Genomic DNA, 19577 nt, shown 5'->3' with positions numbered 1-19577 from the left:
CATTAAAATGAAAAGGTTGATTGTGTGTTAGTCTAATTATGCAGCGAGGCTCGCCTGAATTCCCCGTTCCCAGAGTGGTATGCAGTTACAGACAGCCAGCAAGCTCCCAGAATGTAAGTGTGTGTGCTTGGTTTCAGAGGAGCTGCCAGATCTAACCACAAATATTCAAGGTGGTCAGGCAGGAATGGGCTCCTTAAACCTTGCAGTCCATGATTTTGTTTTAGAAGAGTGCACAGAGCTTTTGAAGCGAATAGAATCTGCGGCACCCGAGAACAGCTCTGCTTTTCAATGCATGGAGCACAGAATGGAAGCCTTTATAAGGGCCTTCAGCTCAACTGAGAGCTAAATTACATTAGTACAGTGCCAGAGGACTATCATTTTGTGGATGGCTTTCTTAAGAGCATGTAGAAAATGTTATTGTGGGCTGCTTTTTAACAGGAACAATTATTTCTAAGTAGCTGAACGGTGTAGGTCTGGTAGCAAGATGAACCCTTCCTGGGGAAGGGACTAAGGATGCCAGCTAACACTGGAGCTATTTAAAACAAAGGCTGCATGTTGTGGCAGGATGCAGAGTGCTGGCAAAGCAGCCTGGATGGATGTGTTGGAAGCTAATTCTTCCATCCAAAGCATGGCTTCAGCACGAGCTTCCCCTGTTCACTGAGCTACCCCAGAGGTGAGTTTGGGGTTTTACTGAGTTCAAAGAGTTGCCCTTGTAAGCAGGATAGGTCTTGAGTTTCTGTGGTCCATTCAGGTCTTCCTATTTCTTGCCTGATGGCAAAATTACTCAGTGGTGCTAGAAGTGAAGCCTGTTGTGGCAGTATCTCAGGTGTGGCACAGCAGAGTCGTTTCAGGTTGCAGCAGTGGGGTAAGCAGCTCGCAAAGTGCTCTGCCAGCTCGCAGAAGGATGGTGGCTGTCAGCCATGTCCCAGAGCTGTTTGTTTAGCTTGCTGGTACTGGAGACACAGCGTGGTCCTGTGGCCCATGAAAGCAGATGGTGAGAAGTCTGGTTACAGGAGCCTGAAGGCAGGAACAACCATCTGGGCCTTGTGCAGCAGAGAGATGAAAAGTGGGATTCTGAGCAGTTGACATCCTTGGCTTGCTAGGATAATGGGTTGGAAATTAGAATTCATAGTTGAATCTTCCAATTCTTTGACCCAGGGTAGTTTACTCACCAGTACTGCTGAAAAGGATGAAAATCATCTTTTTCCACAGCTGTCAAGGTAGTACTTGGCAGCTTCCTTCAGAAGAATCACAGAGTGGTTTGAGTTGGAAGGGACCTTAAAGATCGACTAATTCCAACTGCCCTGCCATGGGCAGGGACACCTTCCACTAGACCAGGCTGCCTCATCTAGCCTTGTCTTAAACTTTTCCAGGGTTGAGGCATCCACATCTTTTCTGGGCAACCTGTTCCAGTGTCTCACCACACTCAGGGTAAAGAAAAAACTTCCTAATGCTGAATCCAAATCTACCCTGCTCTAGTTTCAAACCTTTGGCCCCACTGTGTTGCACAGGGGGTGAAGGATAACTGCAGGCAGTGCACTGAGTCTGAGAGTCAGATACTTGGAGCTGATCATTCAGGGGGCTAGCATGGAGCTAATATCACCAACCACCCTTTGGGACAGAGGGATTTCAGATTCCTTTGTGTCCTCCTGATGATGCCTTCCCCCTGGAGTTCAGAACTAACTTTGCTGGAGGAATGTTTTTGAAAGCTGTCAAGTGGAACACATCTTGGAAATGGGAGTTCTGAGGTCAGATACCGGAGTGATAAACCAAGGCCTGGTTTGCTGCAGCTTTTAATTCAGCTCTCCCTGAATGGATTTGTGTTTTGTGCCTGAGGCAGTATTCTTGAAGCCAAAGTGCATCTTATATCCTGTTAGGTGAAAGACATTTATTTAATAAAGGATCCTTTTCTCCCCAGGGACAGAGGCATTCTATTGGAACTCTTCAGCTGAATATTGCATTTTGACAAACCATTTGGAAAGAGGCCAGAGAGCAAGAGTTCCTTGCTAAAATAATGAATATCAATTCAAACTGGAAAGGTTCACTACTTGCTTGAGGATGAGAGGAGAGCATTCAAATGTGGTTTTAATGATTCAGCCATCTAATTTAATTGCACTATCAAATATGTCTCTGAATCCAATCAGTGGCTCTCTTTCCTTCCAGAATTATCCCATTTGTCCGTCCCGTGCGCTATGAAGACGTGCAACAGAAAGTGAAAACAGCCTTTGGCCAGCCACTGGACCTCCACTACATGAACAATGAGGTACAGAGCCTTGCTGGCAGGGCTCAGAACTTGAAACACTCTCTCTAAACAACACCTCCTTCTCCCATCCCATCTTCTGTACTCTTTCATTTCTTCCCTCTGATATGAACCGTAGCTGAATCACTCTGCTCCAGAGGAAAACACACTGCTGCTGACAGAACACCAGCCTCATACTGTGTGAACAGCAGCATCTTGCTTCCTTGTGCTGGTATTGTTTGGGAGATTCTTGGGGAAGCAAAAAAAAAAATGGTATTTGAAGTATTTTGACTGTTGTATTGCAGTCCAGTATAGACACAAGCTGAGGAATGCAGACAGTCCCAGAGTCATGGAATCACAGAAGCACTAAGGCTGGAAAAGACTCCTAGAATCATAGAAGGCATCAGGTTGGAAGGGACCCTCAGAGGTCATCTGGTCCAAGCCCTTTGTAGTGACCAAGGACATCTTTAACTACATCAGGTTGCTCAGGGTTCCATCACATGAGGTCCCAGCACCCCTAGTGCCCCATCACAGCAGGATGTCACCTGCCCCATCATCAGGAGCCACCATGGACTCACCCTCAGCAAAGCCTTGAGTCCTGGCACAACCTTGATTCATCCCCTTCACCTCCTACCACCAGCTTCCCACAGCCTAAACCCCAGGCAGGCAACACCTCCCACCACCAGGCCACCCCAAAAAGCGACTCTTACCTTTAAGATCATCCAGTCCAAGCATAACCTAACCACCATGATCGCTAAACCCTGTCCTGTTGTGATGTCGCCCTCCCACCATTCAGGACTTCATCCCTAACTGAGGGGAGCTGGACAAAGATGGAAAGGGTTCTTCAGTGTTAATAGCATTCACATTTGGAGATGTGAGCAGGCTGTAGAGCAGAGGGTGTCTGAGCATAATATCATGGAGTTTTACCAGCAAGTTTTAAATTCTCCTTTCATTCCCTCTTGCCAACTCTTAATCTTCTTGGTCCTAGTCTTGATCTGCAACCCAATTTTCACTTCATCGTTCGGTCTGGATTCATAAGTATTCAGAGACAATGTTCTCATCAGGGAGTCAGGAGCCTGTCTCTGACTTGTTCTTTGCAAAGAACAAATTCAGGTAGAGGTAGCAATTAATATTTTGGGGGACAGTGCCTTAGAGAAATTTGCAGAGGGTCAGCCAGTCCTCTGGTGGCGTGGGAGGAAAGCCTCATGAAAAGGGACAGTGAAGCAGTGCCGGAATGGGAATCTGTGGAGTCATTGAGCAGCCAGGATCCTATCTTACATTCTGATTATATTTTTTTTCCCTTTTTCTAATGTTTATTTAAATACCTATTGTGGAAGTAGATTGATTTTTCTTTTTTTTTTTTTCCCCCTGTTCTTTGTTTTGCAGCTGTCTATCCCTTTGAAAAACCAAGATGACCTGGATAAAGCAGTGGATCTCTTAGACCGAAGCTCTAACGTGAAAAGCCTTAGAATATTATTGCTGTCTCAGGACAGAAACCATGTAGGTAACAACTTCTGTGACTGCAGCAAAATGAAGGGTGGCTTGTTTTTGTTCACCCTTAAGTCTCTGAAACACGATGGCAGCTTTGAGAGTACCAGGGATTAATAAAATCACTCTGCACAGACACAAATGCATATGGTTATCCTCTTTGCTTTGGCTTAGCTATAGGTATCTTTTTTTTTTCCCCTTGTTTTTTTTTTCCTCTGGCTTCAGCAGCTGTTCAGGGAATAGAACATTGCAGCTTTTGAAGCTGGAATAGGAAGGCCATTTAATATCAAGTACCCAGTGACTCTATTCAGAAAACAATGAGTTTGGTTCGCAGAGAACTTTTTTCCCCTTTGATTAATAGCACAGTGCTGCAAGTGTAATTATCTTGCCTTTAGGAAAGCACCAGGTTGTCCTTGAAGACCAGCTCTTAGCATTTTGATTCTTCCTGGCTGAGAAGCCTGAGGACAGCTCCTGGTGGTTTTTTTCTCAGTTCTGCAGCCTAATGCACTGAATCCAGCCTTACTCCGTAGAAACTCAGTTGCTTTTAGCTACTAATGGTGTGTTCACACCTAGGATGAATTGGATTGTCTTGCTTCACTTCCCTGTGCCACAGGTGGCTGTGGCAGCATGTGGCAGTGCAGTTTGCACTTCTTTTCTGCTGAAAAGTAAATCTTTTAAGTCAAAGTTGCCCATTTTGGACACTGAATTGAACTGCAAGCTGAAGAGGGGGGAAAAAAGCAGCAGAAGTTTCCCTTATTCCTGATCTGTGACAGAGAACTTTGTTCACTCCACCAATACCTTTTTTCTTTTTGTCAAAATTAAGGTCACAGCTCTTCAAGCCAAAGACCTTGATGCCTTAGGTATTCCATTTGCAGATTACCAACTTCTCTTGAGGAGTGTGACACAAAAAGCTGCTCTGTCATGAAAGCTGTTGGGAGTAGCTCGTTGATTTTTAATGTTGATCCCTATTCAAGTTCTGCAGGCTGTGAGCTCAAACTCTTGAAATAATCATACCTGTAATTCTTGGAACTGTCAGGAGAACTTAAATACACTCCTCACTATTTCTGAGTTTGATAATCCATGTTGATAGAAACACAAAGACCTTCAGGGGCGTTAACAGCCCTTTCCCAAATGCCTGGATGCCAGAAGCTGGGAAGGCGCAGAAGGGGATGATGCTGTTCCTTGTCCTATTCCCTTTCCCTAAGCGTTTGTTAGTGGCTGTTCTGAAGACAATACTTGGCAAGAAGGCTTTTGGTCTGACCTAGCATAGTCAGACTGTTCTGTGTTGTCAGGAAACAGTCTGTGAAAGGTGGCCTCAGCGTTTGGTATAACACAGTAAAACAATCCTCTTTTACAGCCCTCTCTTAATTGCAGTGGCTGCAGGCTGCAAACCAGCTGTGAAATGATGTTACCTACAGTTTAGCTAAGCCACCTACAGTAAATCTCATCCCTCCACCAGCCAGTAGCCAGGACTGTGGTGTTGTCCTTTTATTAGTTGTTTTTTCCTCTTTTGCTCAAAGCAGAAACAAACAGCGAAGTCTTCAGTAAGTGCCACTGTTTCCCCCCTCTCCTCCGACTTCCTCTTCAGCTCTGAGTTGCCTGACAGGAGAGCCCTCCATGTGATAAAGCAAAAGCCCACAAGTCTGAAGGAGGCTTCTTGGCTGCATGATCTCATCCCACTGAGGGAGCGGGAAGCATTATTTTTCCTGAAGTACAGGATGCAGATTTTGTTTTGGTTGTGCTCTTTTCTTTTTTCTGGGGATGGAAAGGTAATGCCATGACTTTGGCACAAGTGTGTTTACAAACCACATTAACTGGACAGCAGTAGCTGTGTGACTAGCACCGAGAGCTTGTGTTTGTCAGTAGCCTTTATATTAATTGTCTTCTGCCTCTCTCTGTGGCTCACTTGTGCTTTCTGTTGTCAAGCAACTCACTTCAGCTGTCAGTCCTCTCTTTCTGTTTAGAAACTAATGGGAAGAACTGGTTAAGTTGAACACCTAGAGTACTGAAGCCAGACTGCCCACCCTTGGTTCAGCTCCCGTGAATCTGTTCGTGGCACAGTTAATGCAATTTAAGTGAGGCTCCCTCCTTACCCTGTGCAAGGGTAAAGTGCTTATTAAGTGAGCAGCTACTCCATACTTCACTTTTTTAATTGAGTGGCCTCACACCTGCTTTGCCAATGGTATTCAAATAACTTTCAGTAGTCAGGATTTGATTTCCTTGGAGTATCTTTGGGTCTGTTCATCTCAGTACAATAAGTTAGCATGAGTTAAATTCTGTAACACACCAGAGGGAGGGAATATTCTGTCTTCTTGTAAAACAAGGCACTTTGGGACAAGATTAAAATTGAAAGTGTCCATTAATATTGAGCACCTGCCTTGGCAGGCATAGGATCTCATTTGCTTGGGGGAGGTTAGCAATTCACAGGGTTGCATACATTCAGACCTTAATGCACCATCCTCAGGTGGTTGGTGTCCTGCTCAGTCCTCTGTTAGGAGCCTATGGGCCCTGTGTCATCCATGAGGAGAGCACAGAGGTGTCAGCTCCCTGCAGCTGGAGTATTTCCAGCTGAGCACCTTCTGGAGTCTGATGTGTCTTTGCAGTTTCTCTTGGCAGAGCTGGGCAAGGAGGGCAACATTTCTGGGCAGCAAGCTGCTGTCCTCAATTGTAAAAGCATCCTGCAGTTCCTCTTCCTACAGTGTGCGCTGGAGTTATCCCTTCTGTCTTTCTCCACAAACTGGGGAAAAGTCCTTTGTGTCTCTTTTCATTCCTTTTCCTGCTTTGGATGAGCTGAAGGCACTGTGGAAAAATGGTCCTTAATGAGATTATCTGTGTAAGTTCAGGGCAGGATGACTAAAAGCAGCATGGGCAGCATTCATTTTGGCATCTCCAAACTCTTTGTGCTCTTAAACTCTCTAGAATTCATTTTCACTTGGACCACCTGAACTGTCAGGTTACTTTTCAAAGACTGAAGGCACTCAGGTTGCCATCTAACTGCTTCTGAAAGAGGGCAAGATTGAGACTGCAGCTCTGCTGGCCAAGGTAACTGATAGAAGCTGCAGATCCTTCCATGGTCTGGTCTCAGTGGGTGGTACCAGCCCCTTCTTCCTGGTTTCATAGGCAGCTGCTAATGGAGGACAAACTTGGAGACCTAGAAATCCTGCATTTGATTGGAGGCTGGAGGGTAGCATGCTCTAGTTGTTCAACTCCTGGTTTAGACTGTAACTGTGAAGCTTGCTCCTTTGCTGCCTTTATTGTTTGTGTTCTGTGAAGTTAATCAGATTTCAGATTCTCCCAACTGTTTCTCAGCGACTTTCTTGCTACTAAACATAATCCTGTTTTGGAAGATGTGGCTGGACTGCTTGAGCTCCTCAGTCTCATTTTGCTTTTCTTATTTTTGATTTTATTTTACCCAACAGACCAGTTCTTCACCCCATTCTGGACTGCCCAAACAAGTCAGGATTAAAACTTCCCAGTCTGTGGGGGATGTGAGCACACCCTATCAGCAGCCAGAACCCAGAAGTAGGCATCTGTCTGTCAGTGAGTATTTCTGCCACTTCTGCTTGTCTTTGTTTTGTGAAATGTGTCTTTTGGGCACTAGTGTTTATGGTACAGCATTTCTGAAAGGCAAGAGAAATGGAAAGGTTATTCTAGGACAAGGCAGTTCATTTTCAAAAGCTCTTAATATGTTTACAATTGAATGCTTCAAAGTTCCCTTACTAAGTTGTTGAACAGCTGAGGAGCTGCTAAAGGGGATGTCCTAAAGCCAGGCTCATTGAGGTTAGAAATCTGGAAAGCTTACATGAGTCCATTAAGGGTTTTTTATTTAGATTGGCAATTTCAGTTCATGAAACTTAGGGTTTTTTAATTTTCTCTTTCTGTGTTGGGCTTTGGAACCTGTCCTCACTCCTGTAACCAAGCATTTTACTGGTAGCACTGGAATTGCCCCTGTCTGTCCAAGCAGTGCCCTGCACGCTTGAGTTCTCTAACCCTTCACTCTCCTTGAGGAGAGCACAAGGCTGAAACCATAAGTGATTGGCACAGCAGCACAGAAGAAAATGAGAGAAGTCAGAGTCATGTGTACCTTTGTCTCATTTCCTTTTGTTTCTGTTAGCTTAATGAACTCTTGTTTAGTAGAAGCATGCTCCTGTCATTCTCTGGTAGATTTGTCAGAGTTCGTAGAATGGCTTAGGTTGGGAGAGACCTTGTCCCCAGCATAAGGACACACAGCTGTGGCAGTGAGTCCACAGGGTCACTAAGATGATCCAAGGCCTGGAGCACACTGCTATGAGGGTAGACTGAGGGAGCCAGGGTTGTTCAACCTGGAGAAGAGAATATTCCAGGGAGACCTTAGAGCTGCCTTCCAGTACCTGAAGGGATCCTACAGAGGGCTGCAGAGGGACTTTTCATAAGGGTGTCCAGAGACAGGACAAGAGGGAATGGTTATAGTCTGAGAGAGAGCAGAGTTAAGCTGGATCTTAGGAAGAAGTTCTTCAGTATGAGGGTGGTGAGACTCTGAAAGAGGTAGCCCAGGGAGGTTGTGGATGCCTCCTCCCTGGAATTGTTCAAGGCCAGGTTGGATGAGGTGTCCCAGCCCGATATCTCTGTTCTAGCCTCCTATATAACTATGCAGTACAATCCAGGTCTGTGGTACAAGAATGCTTAAAGCTAGTAACTTTTTATGTCAAATACCTGAAACTGCTTCAAAGACTTGCAGATCCAAAATAACAGAGAATCTGTCCCCTTGGTGTGAAGCTCAGTGAGCAGAGAAAGCAGGGGGAAGGTGAGCAATACCAGGGATCTGCAGCGGGAAGGCTGGAGCCCAAGCTGCTGTTCCATGTAAATGACTTGGGCTTTAGGAGTAAGAAAAGCTAAATTCTGCTGGAAAACAGAAGCAGAGAATGGCTGTGTTTATTAAAGCAGCTATTTTAGGGCTTGTCAGACCTAATGCTTCAGATGACAAGTGCTGCAAATCACAAGAGCAGTACTAGGAGCTGGGAATGTCAGAGTTGTTTTGTTTCCAAGTTCTAAACCAGCTCTCTCTGTGCCAGAGGAGTGCTTCGCTTTCATTAACTGTCTAAACTTGAGGCATAATCATTACAGGATTTTGGATCAGTATTTGCAGAGCAATTTTAGTGTCAAAGAATCAGATTAAACTAGAAGAGTCTCCACATAGGGATGCCTAAACTGGGGTCAGATCTATGCTGCTCTGCCCAAAGGTAGGCTGAATGGAGAAGGACTTGAGAACTAGAGCAGTTCTCCGTACTAGACTTGCCTAGCAAACTTGCTTGTATCCTGCCTAGAGTCTTGCTGATCCCCTGTTGTACCATTTGCTTTTATGAAGCAGCAAACAAAGAAGTGCTGAAAGCTTGTGAAATACATGACTGAAACTGGAACAAAAAGGCTTTTCCCATCCATCCCAGTTTTGACCTTAATGTGCATAAAAAGAGCCACGTTCCCTGGGCCTGTGAAGGAGGCAGCAGCATCCATGCATGTCTGAACTCCATAGTTCTTTGGGTTTTTTCACAGACAAATTCAATGCCAAAAATATTTTATTCTTTAAAAAAACAAATAAATAAAACCCCCTTTTTCTCCTTTACTGGCATTCTGAGGTATCCAGATGATGATGCCAAGGCTAACAGGCTGTAACAAGTGCCCATCGTGGGTAAACTGTATAGTAATAAGGGGCCCTTTCTGTATCCCACTTGTAGAGACTCTTTCCTCTTATCCCAGCTTCTGGATATTTTCTGATCAGCCTGTCATTCATCAGTCAAGAAAGGATCAGGTTTGCTTTCTCAATGTGCTGAAGTACCAGACTGCTACATTATGAAGAGCCCCAGAAGTATCATTGAATGGCTGAGGTTGGAAGGGACCTCCGAGATCTTCTACTCCAAACTCCCTGCCATGGGCAGGGGTGCCTCTCAACCAGACTTGGTTGCTCGAGTTCTCATCCAACCTGGCCTTGAACACCTCCAAGGAGTGGGAATCCACAAGCTTTCTGAGCAACCTATTCCAGAGTCTCACCACCCTCATACTGAAGAACTTCTTCCTAAGATCCAGTCTAACCCTACTTTCTAAGCTGCAGTCTTAACCCTACTCTCCCTCAGATTATAACCATTCCCCCTTGTCCTGTCTCTGCACACCCTTATGAAAAGTCTCTCTCCAGCCTTCCTGTGGGATGCCTTCAAGTATGGGAAGGCAGCTCTAAGATCTCCCTGGAATCTTCTCTTCTCCAGGCTGAACAACCCCAGCTCCTTCAGCCTGCCCTCATAGCAGAGGTGTTCCAGCCAGCCCTTAGATCGTCTTTGTGGTTCTGGCAGAGGTCTGGTGGTAATTTGGCAATAGCTCAGCCTTGAATCCATTTCTTCATCCTTCTCTTTTCCTGTCTTGGCTTTGGAAAAGGAACATCTCTGTCTCCTAGCATTTCATGGAGCCTTCCCTGTTCGCACCACGCCACGCACCGAAAGGCGAAAGCTGCGTTCAACCAAAGCCGTTCGCAGGCAGGAGGTGCAGCCGTGGAGTCCCTGTCTTCTAAAGTGGACAGGCCTCCAGCCTGCTGTCACCAGCTCAGAGGTTTGGAAGTAAAGATAACTTTTATTTTAAAAGAGAAACAAACAAAACAGAAAAAAAAAGAAAAAGGACAGACTGGCTAAGCATTCTGGCAGCAGTTGTGTTTTTTCCACTCACTTCCTTTGATATACATTGATTTAGTGCCGACTTCCTTTTCCTGCCCACTGATGGGGGCCTTTCCACAATAGCAGCTGGGCTGGTGCCAGCAGGCCTTGGGCTCCCTTTTGGCTGCCCATGGCAGCGTGTCGGAAAGAGTGAAAGTGTGCTGCTGTGACTGGGGGCGGCCCAGAGCACGCTCCTTGGTTATCCGCACACCGCCTGGGCTGGGACGTCGCCGGAGCCCCGTGCAGCTGCCTGGAAGATCAGGTGGTAGCTCCAAGCAGTAGGTGATCTTTGTGAGTAAGCCACCTCTCCATGCACTCTTAGCCATGCCAGCCTTGGGGGTTTCTTCCTTCTGCAGCCTTCTGAAAGGTGCCTGCTGGTTTTCACAGGATGCTGTGGGTTGGAAGAATTAAAGAATCCCAGAATGCAAAGTTGAAAGGGACCCCAAGGATCATCTGGTCCAACCTTTCTGGGTCATAGCATAGTTGAAATCATAGACTCAATAAGGTTGGAAAAGACCTCAAAGATCATCAAGTCCAACCTGTCACCCAAGACCTCATGATTACTAAACCATGGCACCAAGTGCCACATCCAGTCCCCTCTTAAACACCTCCAGGGACAGTGACTCCACCACCTCCCTGGGCAGCCCATCCCAATGGCTAACAACTCTCTCTGGGAAGAACTTTCTCCTCACCTCCAGCCTAAACTTCCCCTGGTGGAGCTTGAGACTGTGTCCTCTTGTTCTGGTGCTGCTTGCCTGGGAGAAGAGATGTGTCCCCTGATCCTTCTCTTCTCCAGGCTAAACAACCCCAGCTCCCTCTGCCTCTCCTCACAGGGCTTGTACTCAAGGCCTCTCCCCAGCCTCGTTGCCCTTCTCTGGACACATTCAAGAGTCTCAGTATCCTCCTTAAATTGAAATGAGCTGGCCGAGCATCCTGTTAAGCTGAGTCTTAAAACAGGCCAATATAGGGGAATCCACCACTTCCCTTGGGAGATGATTCCAATGGCTGACTGTTCTCATGGGGAAAAAGCTTCTTCTGGACTGCAAGCAGAATCTCCCCAGGACTAACTTGGACCCATCAGCCCTTGTATTTTCCATGTAAAAAGGACTGCCCATTGTCCCAGAAGGGACCTCTGGAGATCATCTAGCCCAAAGTCCTCTGCCAGAGCAGGTTCAGCCAGAGCAGGTTGCACAGGATGGCATCCAGGCAGGCCTTGAATGACTCCAGAGATGACTCCACCACCACCTCCCTGGGCAGGCTGCTTCAGCGCTCCAGCACCATCAAAATGGAGTTCCTCCTCGTGTTTAGATGGAACTTCCTATGTCCAAGTTTGTTTTCAGTTAGCTTCTGCTGATGTTTGCCTTCACCCTTTATTACAATAACTTCTGTAGAAAATATTTTCCTTGGGAGAGGGTTTGCTGATCTTTACCCATCTTTCAGAGCACCTGAGTACACACAGTTAATTAAAGACAGCATTGTAAAGAGAACAGCCTGAGAGCTGATCTTAAAATGCTGTCTCTGATTTCATGGGTGACCTTGAGTCGATTGGCTGGACCACAGCATTTCCTGGAGCTCCCAAGTGTGACTTGGTGGGAGCTGCAGGTGGAGAGGTCACTGCAAAGAGGGATTTTGTATCTTCTTGTTTCTAAAGTATCATCTTTGAGAGCTCTAAGGAGAAAATAAATCCTGAAGGTGAAGTTTCTGTCAGTAGATAGCACAACAGAAGCTCTTTAGGTGGTGCCATTAGCAGATAAGATGTTTTTCTCATCCTTTGGCCCCTAAACATCCTCTCTGCCCATCTCCCTGTCTCATCTAATTAACAGAAATGGCACATTTGACCTTTCTCTTGTTTCACCCAAACTAGTCCTGGAGTTTCATTTTTTCACACAGTAAACCAGGAATGGTGGTGGTATTTGCAAAGGTAAGGGTGCTCCCATGTGACACTGAAATTGCTCAGTGTCAATGTGATGAGCTCAGCTGATAATGACTAGTAGGACTTGTGCTGTCACTCAAGGTAGATGATGCCAGTTAAGGCATACTTCTGATTAAGATAGAAGGCTGGTTGCCCTAGCAAGTGTTTTGTTGAGTGGAGATGAGCAGTGAAGTTCATGCCCCAAGGATTCCAGGAGTCCTCTGCTCTCCCTAAGATACTGACATTCACTTAGGAAGCTGAGCAGAAGAAGAGGTTAGAAACAGGTGGCTGCTTTGTTAGCAGCTTCACCAATAACCTTGCAGGGTCTGAAATGACAGTCCAGGTGCTCATGAACATAGAATCATTCAGGTTGGAAAAGACCCCTGAGATCATCAAGTCCCACCACTGACCCTACTCTGTAAAGTTCACCCCTGAACCATATCCCCAAGCACCACATCTAAACAACCTTTAAACACATCCAGGGATGACAACATCACCTCCCGGTTCCATTTGTATCCAGACTGTGTGTTTCACTCCAGAGCTGCTGCTCTCAGAGAGGTCTGGCATTAGAGGTGACTGTTTGGATTTTATGCAGTCTCATTTCATTACACTTTAAGCATCAGAACTGTCTCTTTTTTTTCCTGGCCCAGGTTCCCAGAACACAGGCCGAAGTTCACCACCCCCTGGGTACGTTCCAGAGAGGCAGCAGCGCATCGCTCGGCAGGGTTCCTACACCAGCATAAACAGTGAGGGGGAATTCATCCCAGAAACCAACGAGCAGTGTGTAAGTATGAGCACTAGGGTGACAAACAGCAAGTCTGGCTGTTTCAGGATCTCTCCAAGCCCCCTTTTTTCACTCCAGGATTTGCACTAACTGTTGGAGTTGCATCAACCCCTGCTAGTACTGTGTGCTTCATTTCGCCTATGCTTCAGGCTTGTTTGTAGCTGTGTCAGTTGAAAGCCTTTGTTGGAGTGCCAGAAGCAGTTGCTCTGTGTATGGGGCATTGTCTTCACCTCTGACTGAGCAGTTTTGGGGGTGCACATGTATGCTCAGGTTTCCTACTGTCAGGTTTGTGTGACCCTCTTGCATTTGAAACTGCCCTCTCCATTCAGACAAGTAGGAAGTAAGGTCAAAGGGCGACTTGCAGGTGGAGGCAGCAATGCAGCAGCACCAGCAGAGGCTGTTCCTGGAGTCACTTGGGATCAAAACCCGGCACAAGGCGGACTTAAACTTTCATTTTTCACAGCAGAGTCCTTCAGCACCTAAAGCAGTGTCTCAGATTTGATATGCCCTTAATTGCTATGTGAGAGAAAGGAAAAAAAGTGCGTTTTAAATCGTTTTAGACTCCACTCTTCCTCTCCAGCAAACAGTAGTAGACCCTGATCCCCTTGCACAGCCTCTTAGAGGTGTTAGGCTGAACTGGGTCATCTCAAACTTCACTATCACCTAGAAAGCATGAACCAGGTGAGCCCTGGGGTCCCTTCCTACCAGGCATTCTATGATTTTATCATTCTGTGTTGTTGCCATGTGATTTTTTTTTCCTGTGTTGCAGATGCTGGACCCTTTAAGCAGCGCTGAGAACTCGGTGTCAGGAAGCTGCCAGTCCTTGGACAGGTCAGCAGACAGGTACAAATGTACAGGCTGGTAGAGACTTATGTGCTCAAATGGAAATGCCAGCTGTACTTCCCCAGAAGTCTGGTTTCTATCTCAAATTTTCTTGGCAAGAAACAGGAACTTCTTTCTTACTCTATAGCCCATCTATTTCTTAGAGAGAATTAACCATGGCTTAGGGCTGGTTTATTTTCTGGCAAAAGCAGGCCCCAACAAACCACCAGCAAGCTGCTGCTTCAGTAGCTCTGTGTTAGAAACACAAAGCTGTAAAGCGTGCCGGCCGTGTGGAGCCTGGGCTGGGAGAACATCTGGCTGCAGGGGATTTAAATCTCTTTTAGACAAGGCTCTGCTTGTTCATTTGCTAAAAAAAGACCACACAACCAACCAAACCCCAACAAGCCATTCTAAGGTTACACAAGTGTATCATTACACTAGATTCCTATCTCCTGCAAGATGGAATAGTCATTCCAAAGGTAAATAAGGAGGCTCTTCCTTTGATGAAGAGTTTGTAGATCTTTTTCTTCTCTTTCTTTGCTGATCCTTGAAGTGTTGGTGGGCAGCCTTAGGTCTTGTTCAGTAGCCACCTGGCCTCCCAGCAGCTGTAATATTGGGCTTCAGCATGGTTTATAGGCTGCTCCAAGCAGGTTCCTGTAGGTAGGGTATGCTTTTATGTGAAGAATCTGAGGTTTGGTCTTGTAGCTATTCACTTCCTTCAGTTGATGGAACCACAGGGAAGCTCTTAGAGTTAACTTGTGTCTATGCATGTGTTCATTTGGGGAGTGGGAGCATTGCTCATGTTTTACCTGTCCTTCTTTCCCCTTTCCCTGCCCTGAGTGGAGGAGGGTAGGGAGCGGGGGAAATAAAAGCTCTGAAGTTGCTTGGGATCAAAACCCAGCCCAAGGCTGACTTAACCTTTCCTTTTTCATAGCAAAGACCTTTTACACCTGCCTGGTTATTCCTTGTGGGAGTGGGCATCACCTGGGGAAGCTGTTGTTCTTTGTCTAGTAGGAAGGAAAGGCTGAAAGCTGTGTCAGACTTAATCCATTTACAATGGCTAACAGAAATAAAGTGTGAATAATGTAACTTTGGCATGCTTTGAGTTTGTGCAATCTCTTAAGAGATGTTGAAGACCTTCTGCCAAACAAGGGGCCATAGTTAGGTTTGCTTAGAGAGTTCTGCTTATTGGGGGGAAACATCAGGGCTGTAAGGAATGGTTGTGTTTAGGCTCATCTGCTGCTGGTAGAAAGCACAGAGCATTTTTCACATGAGGAACTCTTGCTGCTCATGGAAAATCACTGAGTGCAGTAGTCCCCTTTCTCTGCTGCCCTGTGAGCAGAGTGCTGCAAGCTGTGCCCTGTTCTGCTCTTCCTCTTAGCCTTGGTTTTTAACCTTCTGCTTCACCTGGCTGAAGGAAGCACTGGGTCTTAGACCATAGGCTGGGGAAAGTGCTGAATAAATGGCACAAACTGAACAGAAAGGGTGGCTGCCCACAGTGAGCAGCAGTGTGATTAGCTGGGCCTTGAGTTTTGCAGGTACAGTGTGAAGTTATTGCAGGGATTTGAGAATCACCATTCCTGATGTGCAAATATAACAGCTCAGATTTAGAGTCTTAGAAGGCTTCACTCTAGCATATGGCAAACCTTATTCTTGCCTTCTTTCCTTCACAGCCCCTCTTTTCGGAAGTCCAGGATGTCAAGGGCACAGAGCTTCCCTGATAACAGACAGGAGTTCTCAGGTAGGTCTGCTGCAAGGATGGTTTGATCCAGACATTCCTGCTCCTTGCTGGCTACCCTCCCTGCTTTGCTGGGGTTGTATACATAGAACAACTGGGGATAGGCTGATTGCAAAGCTATGAAGTTGTTTCTTACCTCTTCCTTAAAAGCTGCTGTTACAGGGTAGGCCTTTTGAAGGAGCCTCACTTCTCTCTTTGCATCTCCTTCCAGACCGTGAGAATCAGATCTATGACAAAGCAGGGAAAGGTGGCACCTACCCGCGGCGCTACAACGTCTCCATGCAGCACAAAGACTACAACGATGGTGAGTTCTTTCCACACCTTTAATTCCAGCCTGAAAAAAGGAGGTGAAGCAGTGGCAGCCTCCAGGGTGAGCACAGCTCCCAGCTGAAGAGTCTGGAAGTGTCCTAGACCTTGCAATTCACTGAATCACAGAATGTTAGGGGCTGGAAGGGACCTCGAAAGCTCATCCCGTCCAACCCCTCCTCCCACAGCAGGATCACCTACACCAGATCACACAGGAACACATCCAGGTGGGTTTTGAATATCTGCAGAGAGGGAGATTCCACAACCCCCCTGGGCAGCCTGTTCCAGTGTTCTGTCACACTCACAGTGAAAAAGATTTTCCTTGTGTTTCCATGGAACTTCCTATGCCTCAACTTCCACCCCAGGGCCCAGTGCCCTGTCATTGGGCATCACCCAGCAGAGCCTGGCTCCATCCTCTCAGCACTCATCCTTTACATATTCATAAATATTAAGGAGGTCACCCCTCAGTTTCCTTCTCTCCAAGCTAAAGAGATCCACTTCCCTCAGTCTCTCCTTTTAAGGGAGATGTTCTACTCTCTGTGCTGGAGATAATGCTCCATGCACAATGGCACATCTTCACAGCAACCCATGATGGCTCTTTGTGCTTCTTTCTTCACTTTGCCCTTTCTGGGGATATCCAGGCTGCTTAGTGGCTGCTGGGCTGAAGCAGTGGACATAGTTATTAGCCATGGTCATATCTAGGGGGTTCCTACCTCAGGAATTCACTCTGCTTTGCTAATTTATGATGCAAACTCCCTTCTGGGCCTTCTAAATATACTAGGGGCTTAAAGAATCACATCTCTGCTCGTCAGATGGCTTTATGCAAATGAGTTTCTCAATGTTTCCTGAAAGGTGCCACTTGTCATAATCTTCATTTAGAGTCTTTATTTGCAAGTCCAGGCATATTATCTAGACAGTCATGCTGTCTGCGGAGTTGTTGACAAGCCTGGGAGCTCCTGTGGTGGTCTGCAAAGCAGATTTTTTTGCTCTGGAAGGCAAGTTTAGATCTTGCACTGAGGGCATTATGGAGTGTTCTGTCCCTTCTGCTTTGGGAATGATCTAAAGCTGTGCTCAACTCCAGCAGCATCAGGCCTGAACTGGTATATTTTTGTATCTTGTCTGTTTGGTAGTGGATTCTACTCCATGGGAACAGAGCAGAACATGGGTTTTTTTTTACCTCTTCCTTCTCTTCCTTGCTCAACCTCCAGCCATTACCTTCCACTTGTAAGCTTAGACTGTTCCTTTCTCCTGCAGGCCGGAGGACATTTCCCCGGATACGGCGTCACCAGGGGAATCTTTTCACCTTGGTCCCTTCAAGTCGTTCCTTAAGCACCAACGGAGAAAACCTGGGCCTGGCCTTGCAGTACCTGGACCCCCGGGGCCGCCTGCGCAGCGCCGACAGCGAGAACGCCCTCGGTGTGCAGGAGAGGAACATTCCCACCAAATGTGAGCACTCACCCTCATCGTCCCTGGGGAAGGGCCTCCTGGGGTGACAGGCAAGAAAGGTTTTCAGAGTTGAACTCCAAAACCAACCTCTTGCCAAAGCTTGGTGGGAGCAGCCCCTTCAAAACCACATGGTGGCATGGCTGTGTTGGCAGCCCAGGCTGTCTCACCTCTAAGACAGGTCCTCTTTTTCCTCTAAGAATAGGCAGTCTTGCACTTGAGCTGGCCTTTCATTCAGCAGAGAATGGTTAGGGTTGGAAGGGACCTTAAAGGTCATCTAGTTTCAACCCCCCTGCCATGGGCACCTTCCACTAGACCAAGTTGCTCAAGGCCTCATCCAGCCTGACCTTGAACAGCTCCAGGGAAGAAGCAGCCCCGACTTCCCTGGGCAACCTGTTCCAGTGCCTCACCACCCTCACTCTGAAGAAGCCCTTGTGGAAAGTCCCTCCCCAGTTCTCCTCTAGCCCCCTTTGGGTACTAGAAGGCTGCTCTAAGGTGTCCCTGGAGCCTTCTCTTCTTCTCCAGGCTGAACAACCCCAACTGTCCCAACCTGTCCTCATAATGGAGGTGCTCTGGCCCTCTGGTTATCCTTGTGGCCCCCTCTGGCCCCACTCCACCACTTCTGTGTCCTTGTGCTGGAGACACCAGAACTGGACACAGTGCTCCAGGTGGGGTCTCAGGAGAGCAGAGTAGGGTGGGAGACTCATTCATCCTGCTTTCCATTGCAAAGCATTGGGAATTCAGCAAAGAAGTGAAAGAAGCTGAGAGTTGATTTGATCTAGATGATCTACAGGGTTCTTAAAGCAGCCCAGACAAGTTTGTTTATTTTCTTGCTACATTAAGGTTTGTGGCTTGCAGTTCTTCTACTAGTTAAGGACTGCATTTATTTCACTTGCTCCTTAGTAGAGAGATTTACTTCTGCATTCATAGCATCTCTGCATTGCCTTTTGGGGGAGCTTTCTATTATAAACAAAGAAATGGGATATAAATCATTGCTGATGAACTTAGATATCCCAAACAGTAATTTAAGGATCAAAATGAAAACATTAATGCAGCAGAGTAAGCAGTGCACTACAAACTCTGCCTGGCAGTAAATCTGATTAAATTAGACACGGCAGAGCTGATCTCTCAGCTCTTCTGTATTTTCACACTGTCCAGATGGCTGGTTCCTGCCTTTGTTTTTAGAGTTAGATACAGCATAATTGGATGCATTGCACTGCCTGAGTCTGGTTGTGTCGTTTGCAGAGCTGGAGCTGAAGTCTTGGAGTGAAGTGCAGGCTGGAAAACCAGGCTCAGGTTTTCATCTCAGGGTCAGGAGCTCCTCTGGTGCAATGTGCTCGCCAGAGAACTCACAATTCCCTGCTAGCACAACCTCCTGCTGGGGTACTGGAGGTGGCTGCTTTACATGGTGTCTCATAGAATCAGAGAATCTTCCAGGTTGGAAGGGACATTCAAAAGTCTTCCAGTCCAACACCCCTACAGTCAGCAGGGACATCTGCAACTAGAGCAGGTCACTCACAGCCCCAGACAACCTGACCTGGAATTGTTCCAGGAATGGGGCATCTCCCACCTCTCTGGGCAACCTGGTCTAGGGTCTCACCACCTTCAGTGTAAAAATATTCTTCCTATATCTAGTCTGAGTCTAGTCCTAGTGTACATTTTTGCCAGGCTCTGATTGTTCAGCAGGTAAAGATGATGCTCACACTGCCCTTACACAATGGCTCCTGCATTATCCCTGACTGACAGGGAATGAGGACTTCTCATTTTTCTGCTCTGGACACAGCCTTGTAGTGAGATCCTTCCTGCAGGACAAAACCCTAAGCTAAGCAATGGTTGGCAAAGAGCTCAGAGGTAATGTCCTTCAGGTTGTCCCAGAAGCTTAGCAGCCATTCCCAGCTGGGTGGGATTGATTTAGCAAGGCTGATCCAGCTCTTCATCAGATACATGTCGTAGCTACAGATAAAGGGCTGGAAGATGCTGTGTAATTGCTGCCCTGTCTCTTGACAGAGCAATGTTGTAGAATCCATTCTGATGGAGTGAAATTTCAACCACCTCATCAAATAACTTGTCTGTAGTTTAGCTTTGCAAAATGTTTCATTTTTGGGGGGTGCCAGTCAGCAGATCCTGAGGGTCCAAGGGGTTAGATTCTGTTCAGAGTTCTACCATTAGCT

General features: G+C 46.7%; 1 protein-coding gene across 3 annotated transcripts in view; it reads left to right on the top strand.

Moving 5' to 3' along the window:
- The window catches only part of MAP3K3 (mitogen-activated protein kinase kinase kinase 3), a 48361-nt gene that overhangs the window by 16669 nt on the left and 12115 nt on the right, over positions 1-19577 (top strand). For 2 of the 3 annotated variants that reach the window (XR_008463031.1, XM_054176640.1), the window contains exons 5-12: positions 2164-2263; positions 3626-3739; positions 7147-7267; positions 12964-13097; positions 13867-13940; positions 15593-15660; positions 15869-15961; positions 17218-17409. Coding sequence is in view for 1 of the 3 variants with exons in the window: in XM_054176640.1 (XP_054032615.1) it covers positions 2164-2263; positions 3626-3739; positions 7147-7267; positions 12964-13097; positions 13867-13940; positions 15593-15660; positions 15869-15961; positions 17218-17409 (896 nt within the window). In the remaining 2 variants the exon portion in view is untranslated. The remainder of the gene's footprint in view (positions 1-2163; positions 2264-3625; positions 3740-7146; positions 7268-12963; positions 13098-13866; positions 13941-15592; positions 15661-15868; positions 15962-17217; positions 17410-19577) is intronic. The other variant, XR_008463032.1, reaches the window with a different exon arrangement.

Source organism: Dryobates pubescens, chromosome 36, assembly GCF_014839835.1.
Source record: "Dryobates pubescens isolate bDryPub1 chromosome 36, bDryPub1.pri, whole genome shotgun sequence".
Lineage (NCBI taxonomy): Eukaryota > Metazoa > Chordata > Aves > Piciformes > Picidae > Dryobates > Dryobates pubescens.
This window is presented reverse-complemented; position numbering and strand designations above follow the sequence as displayed.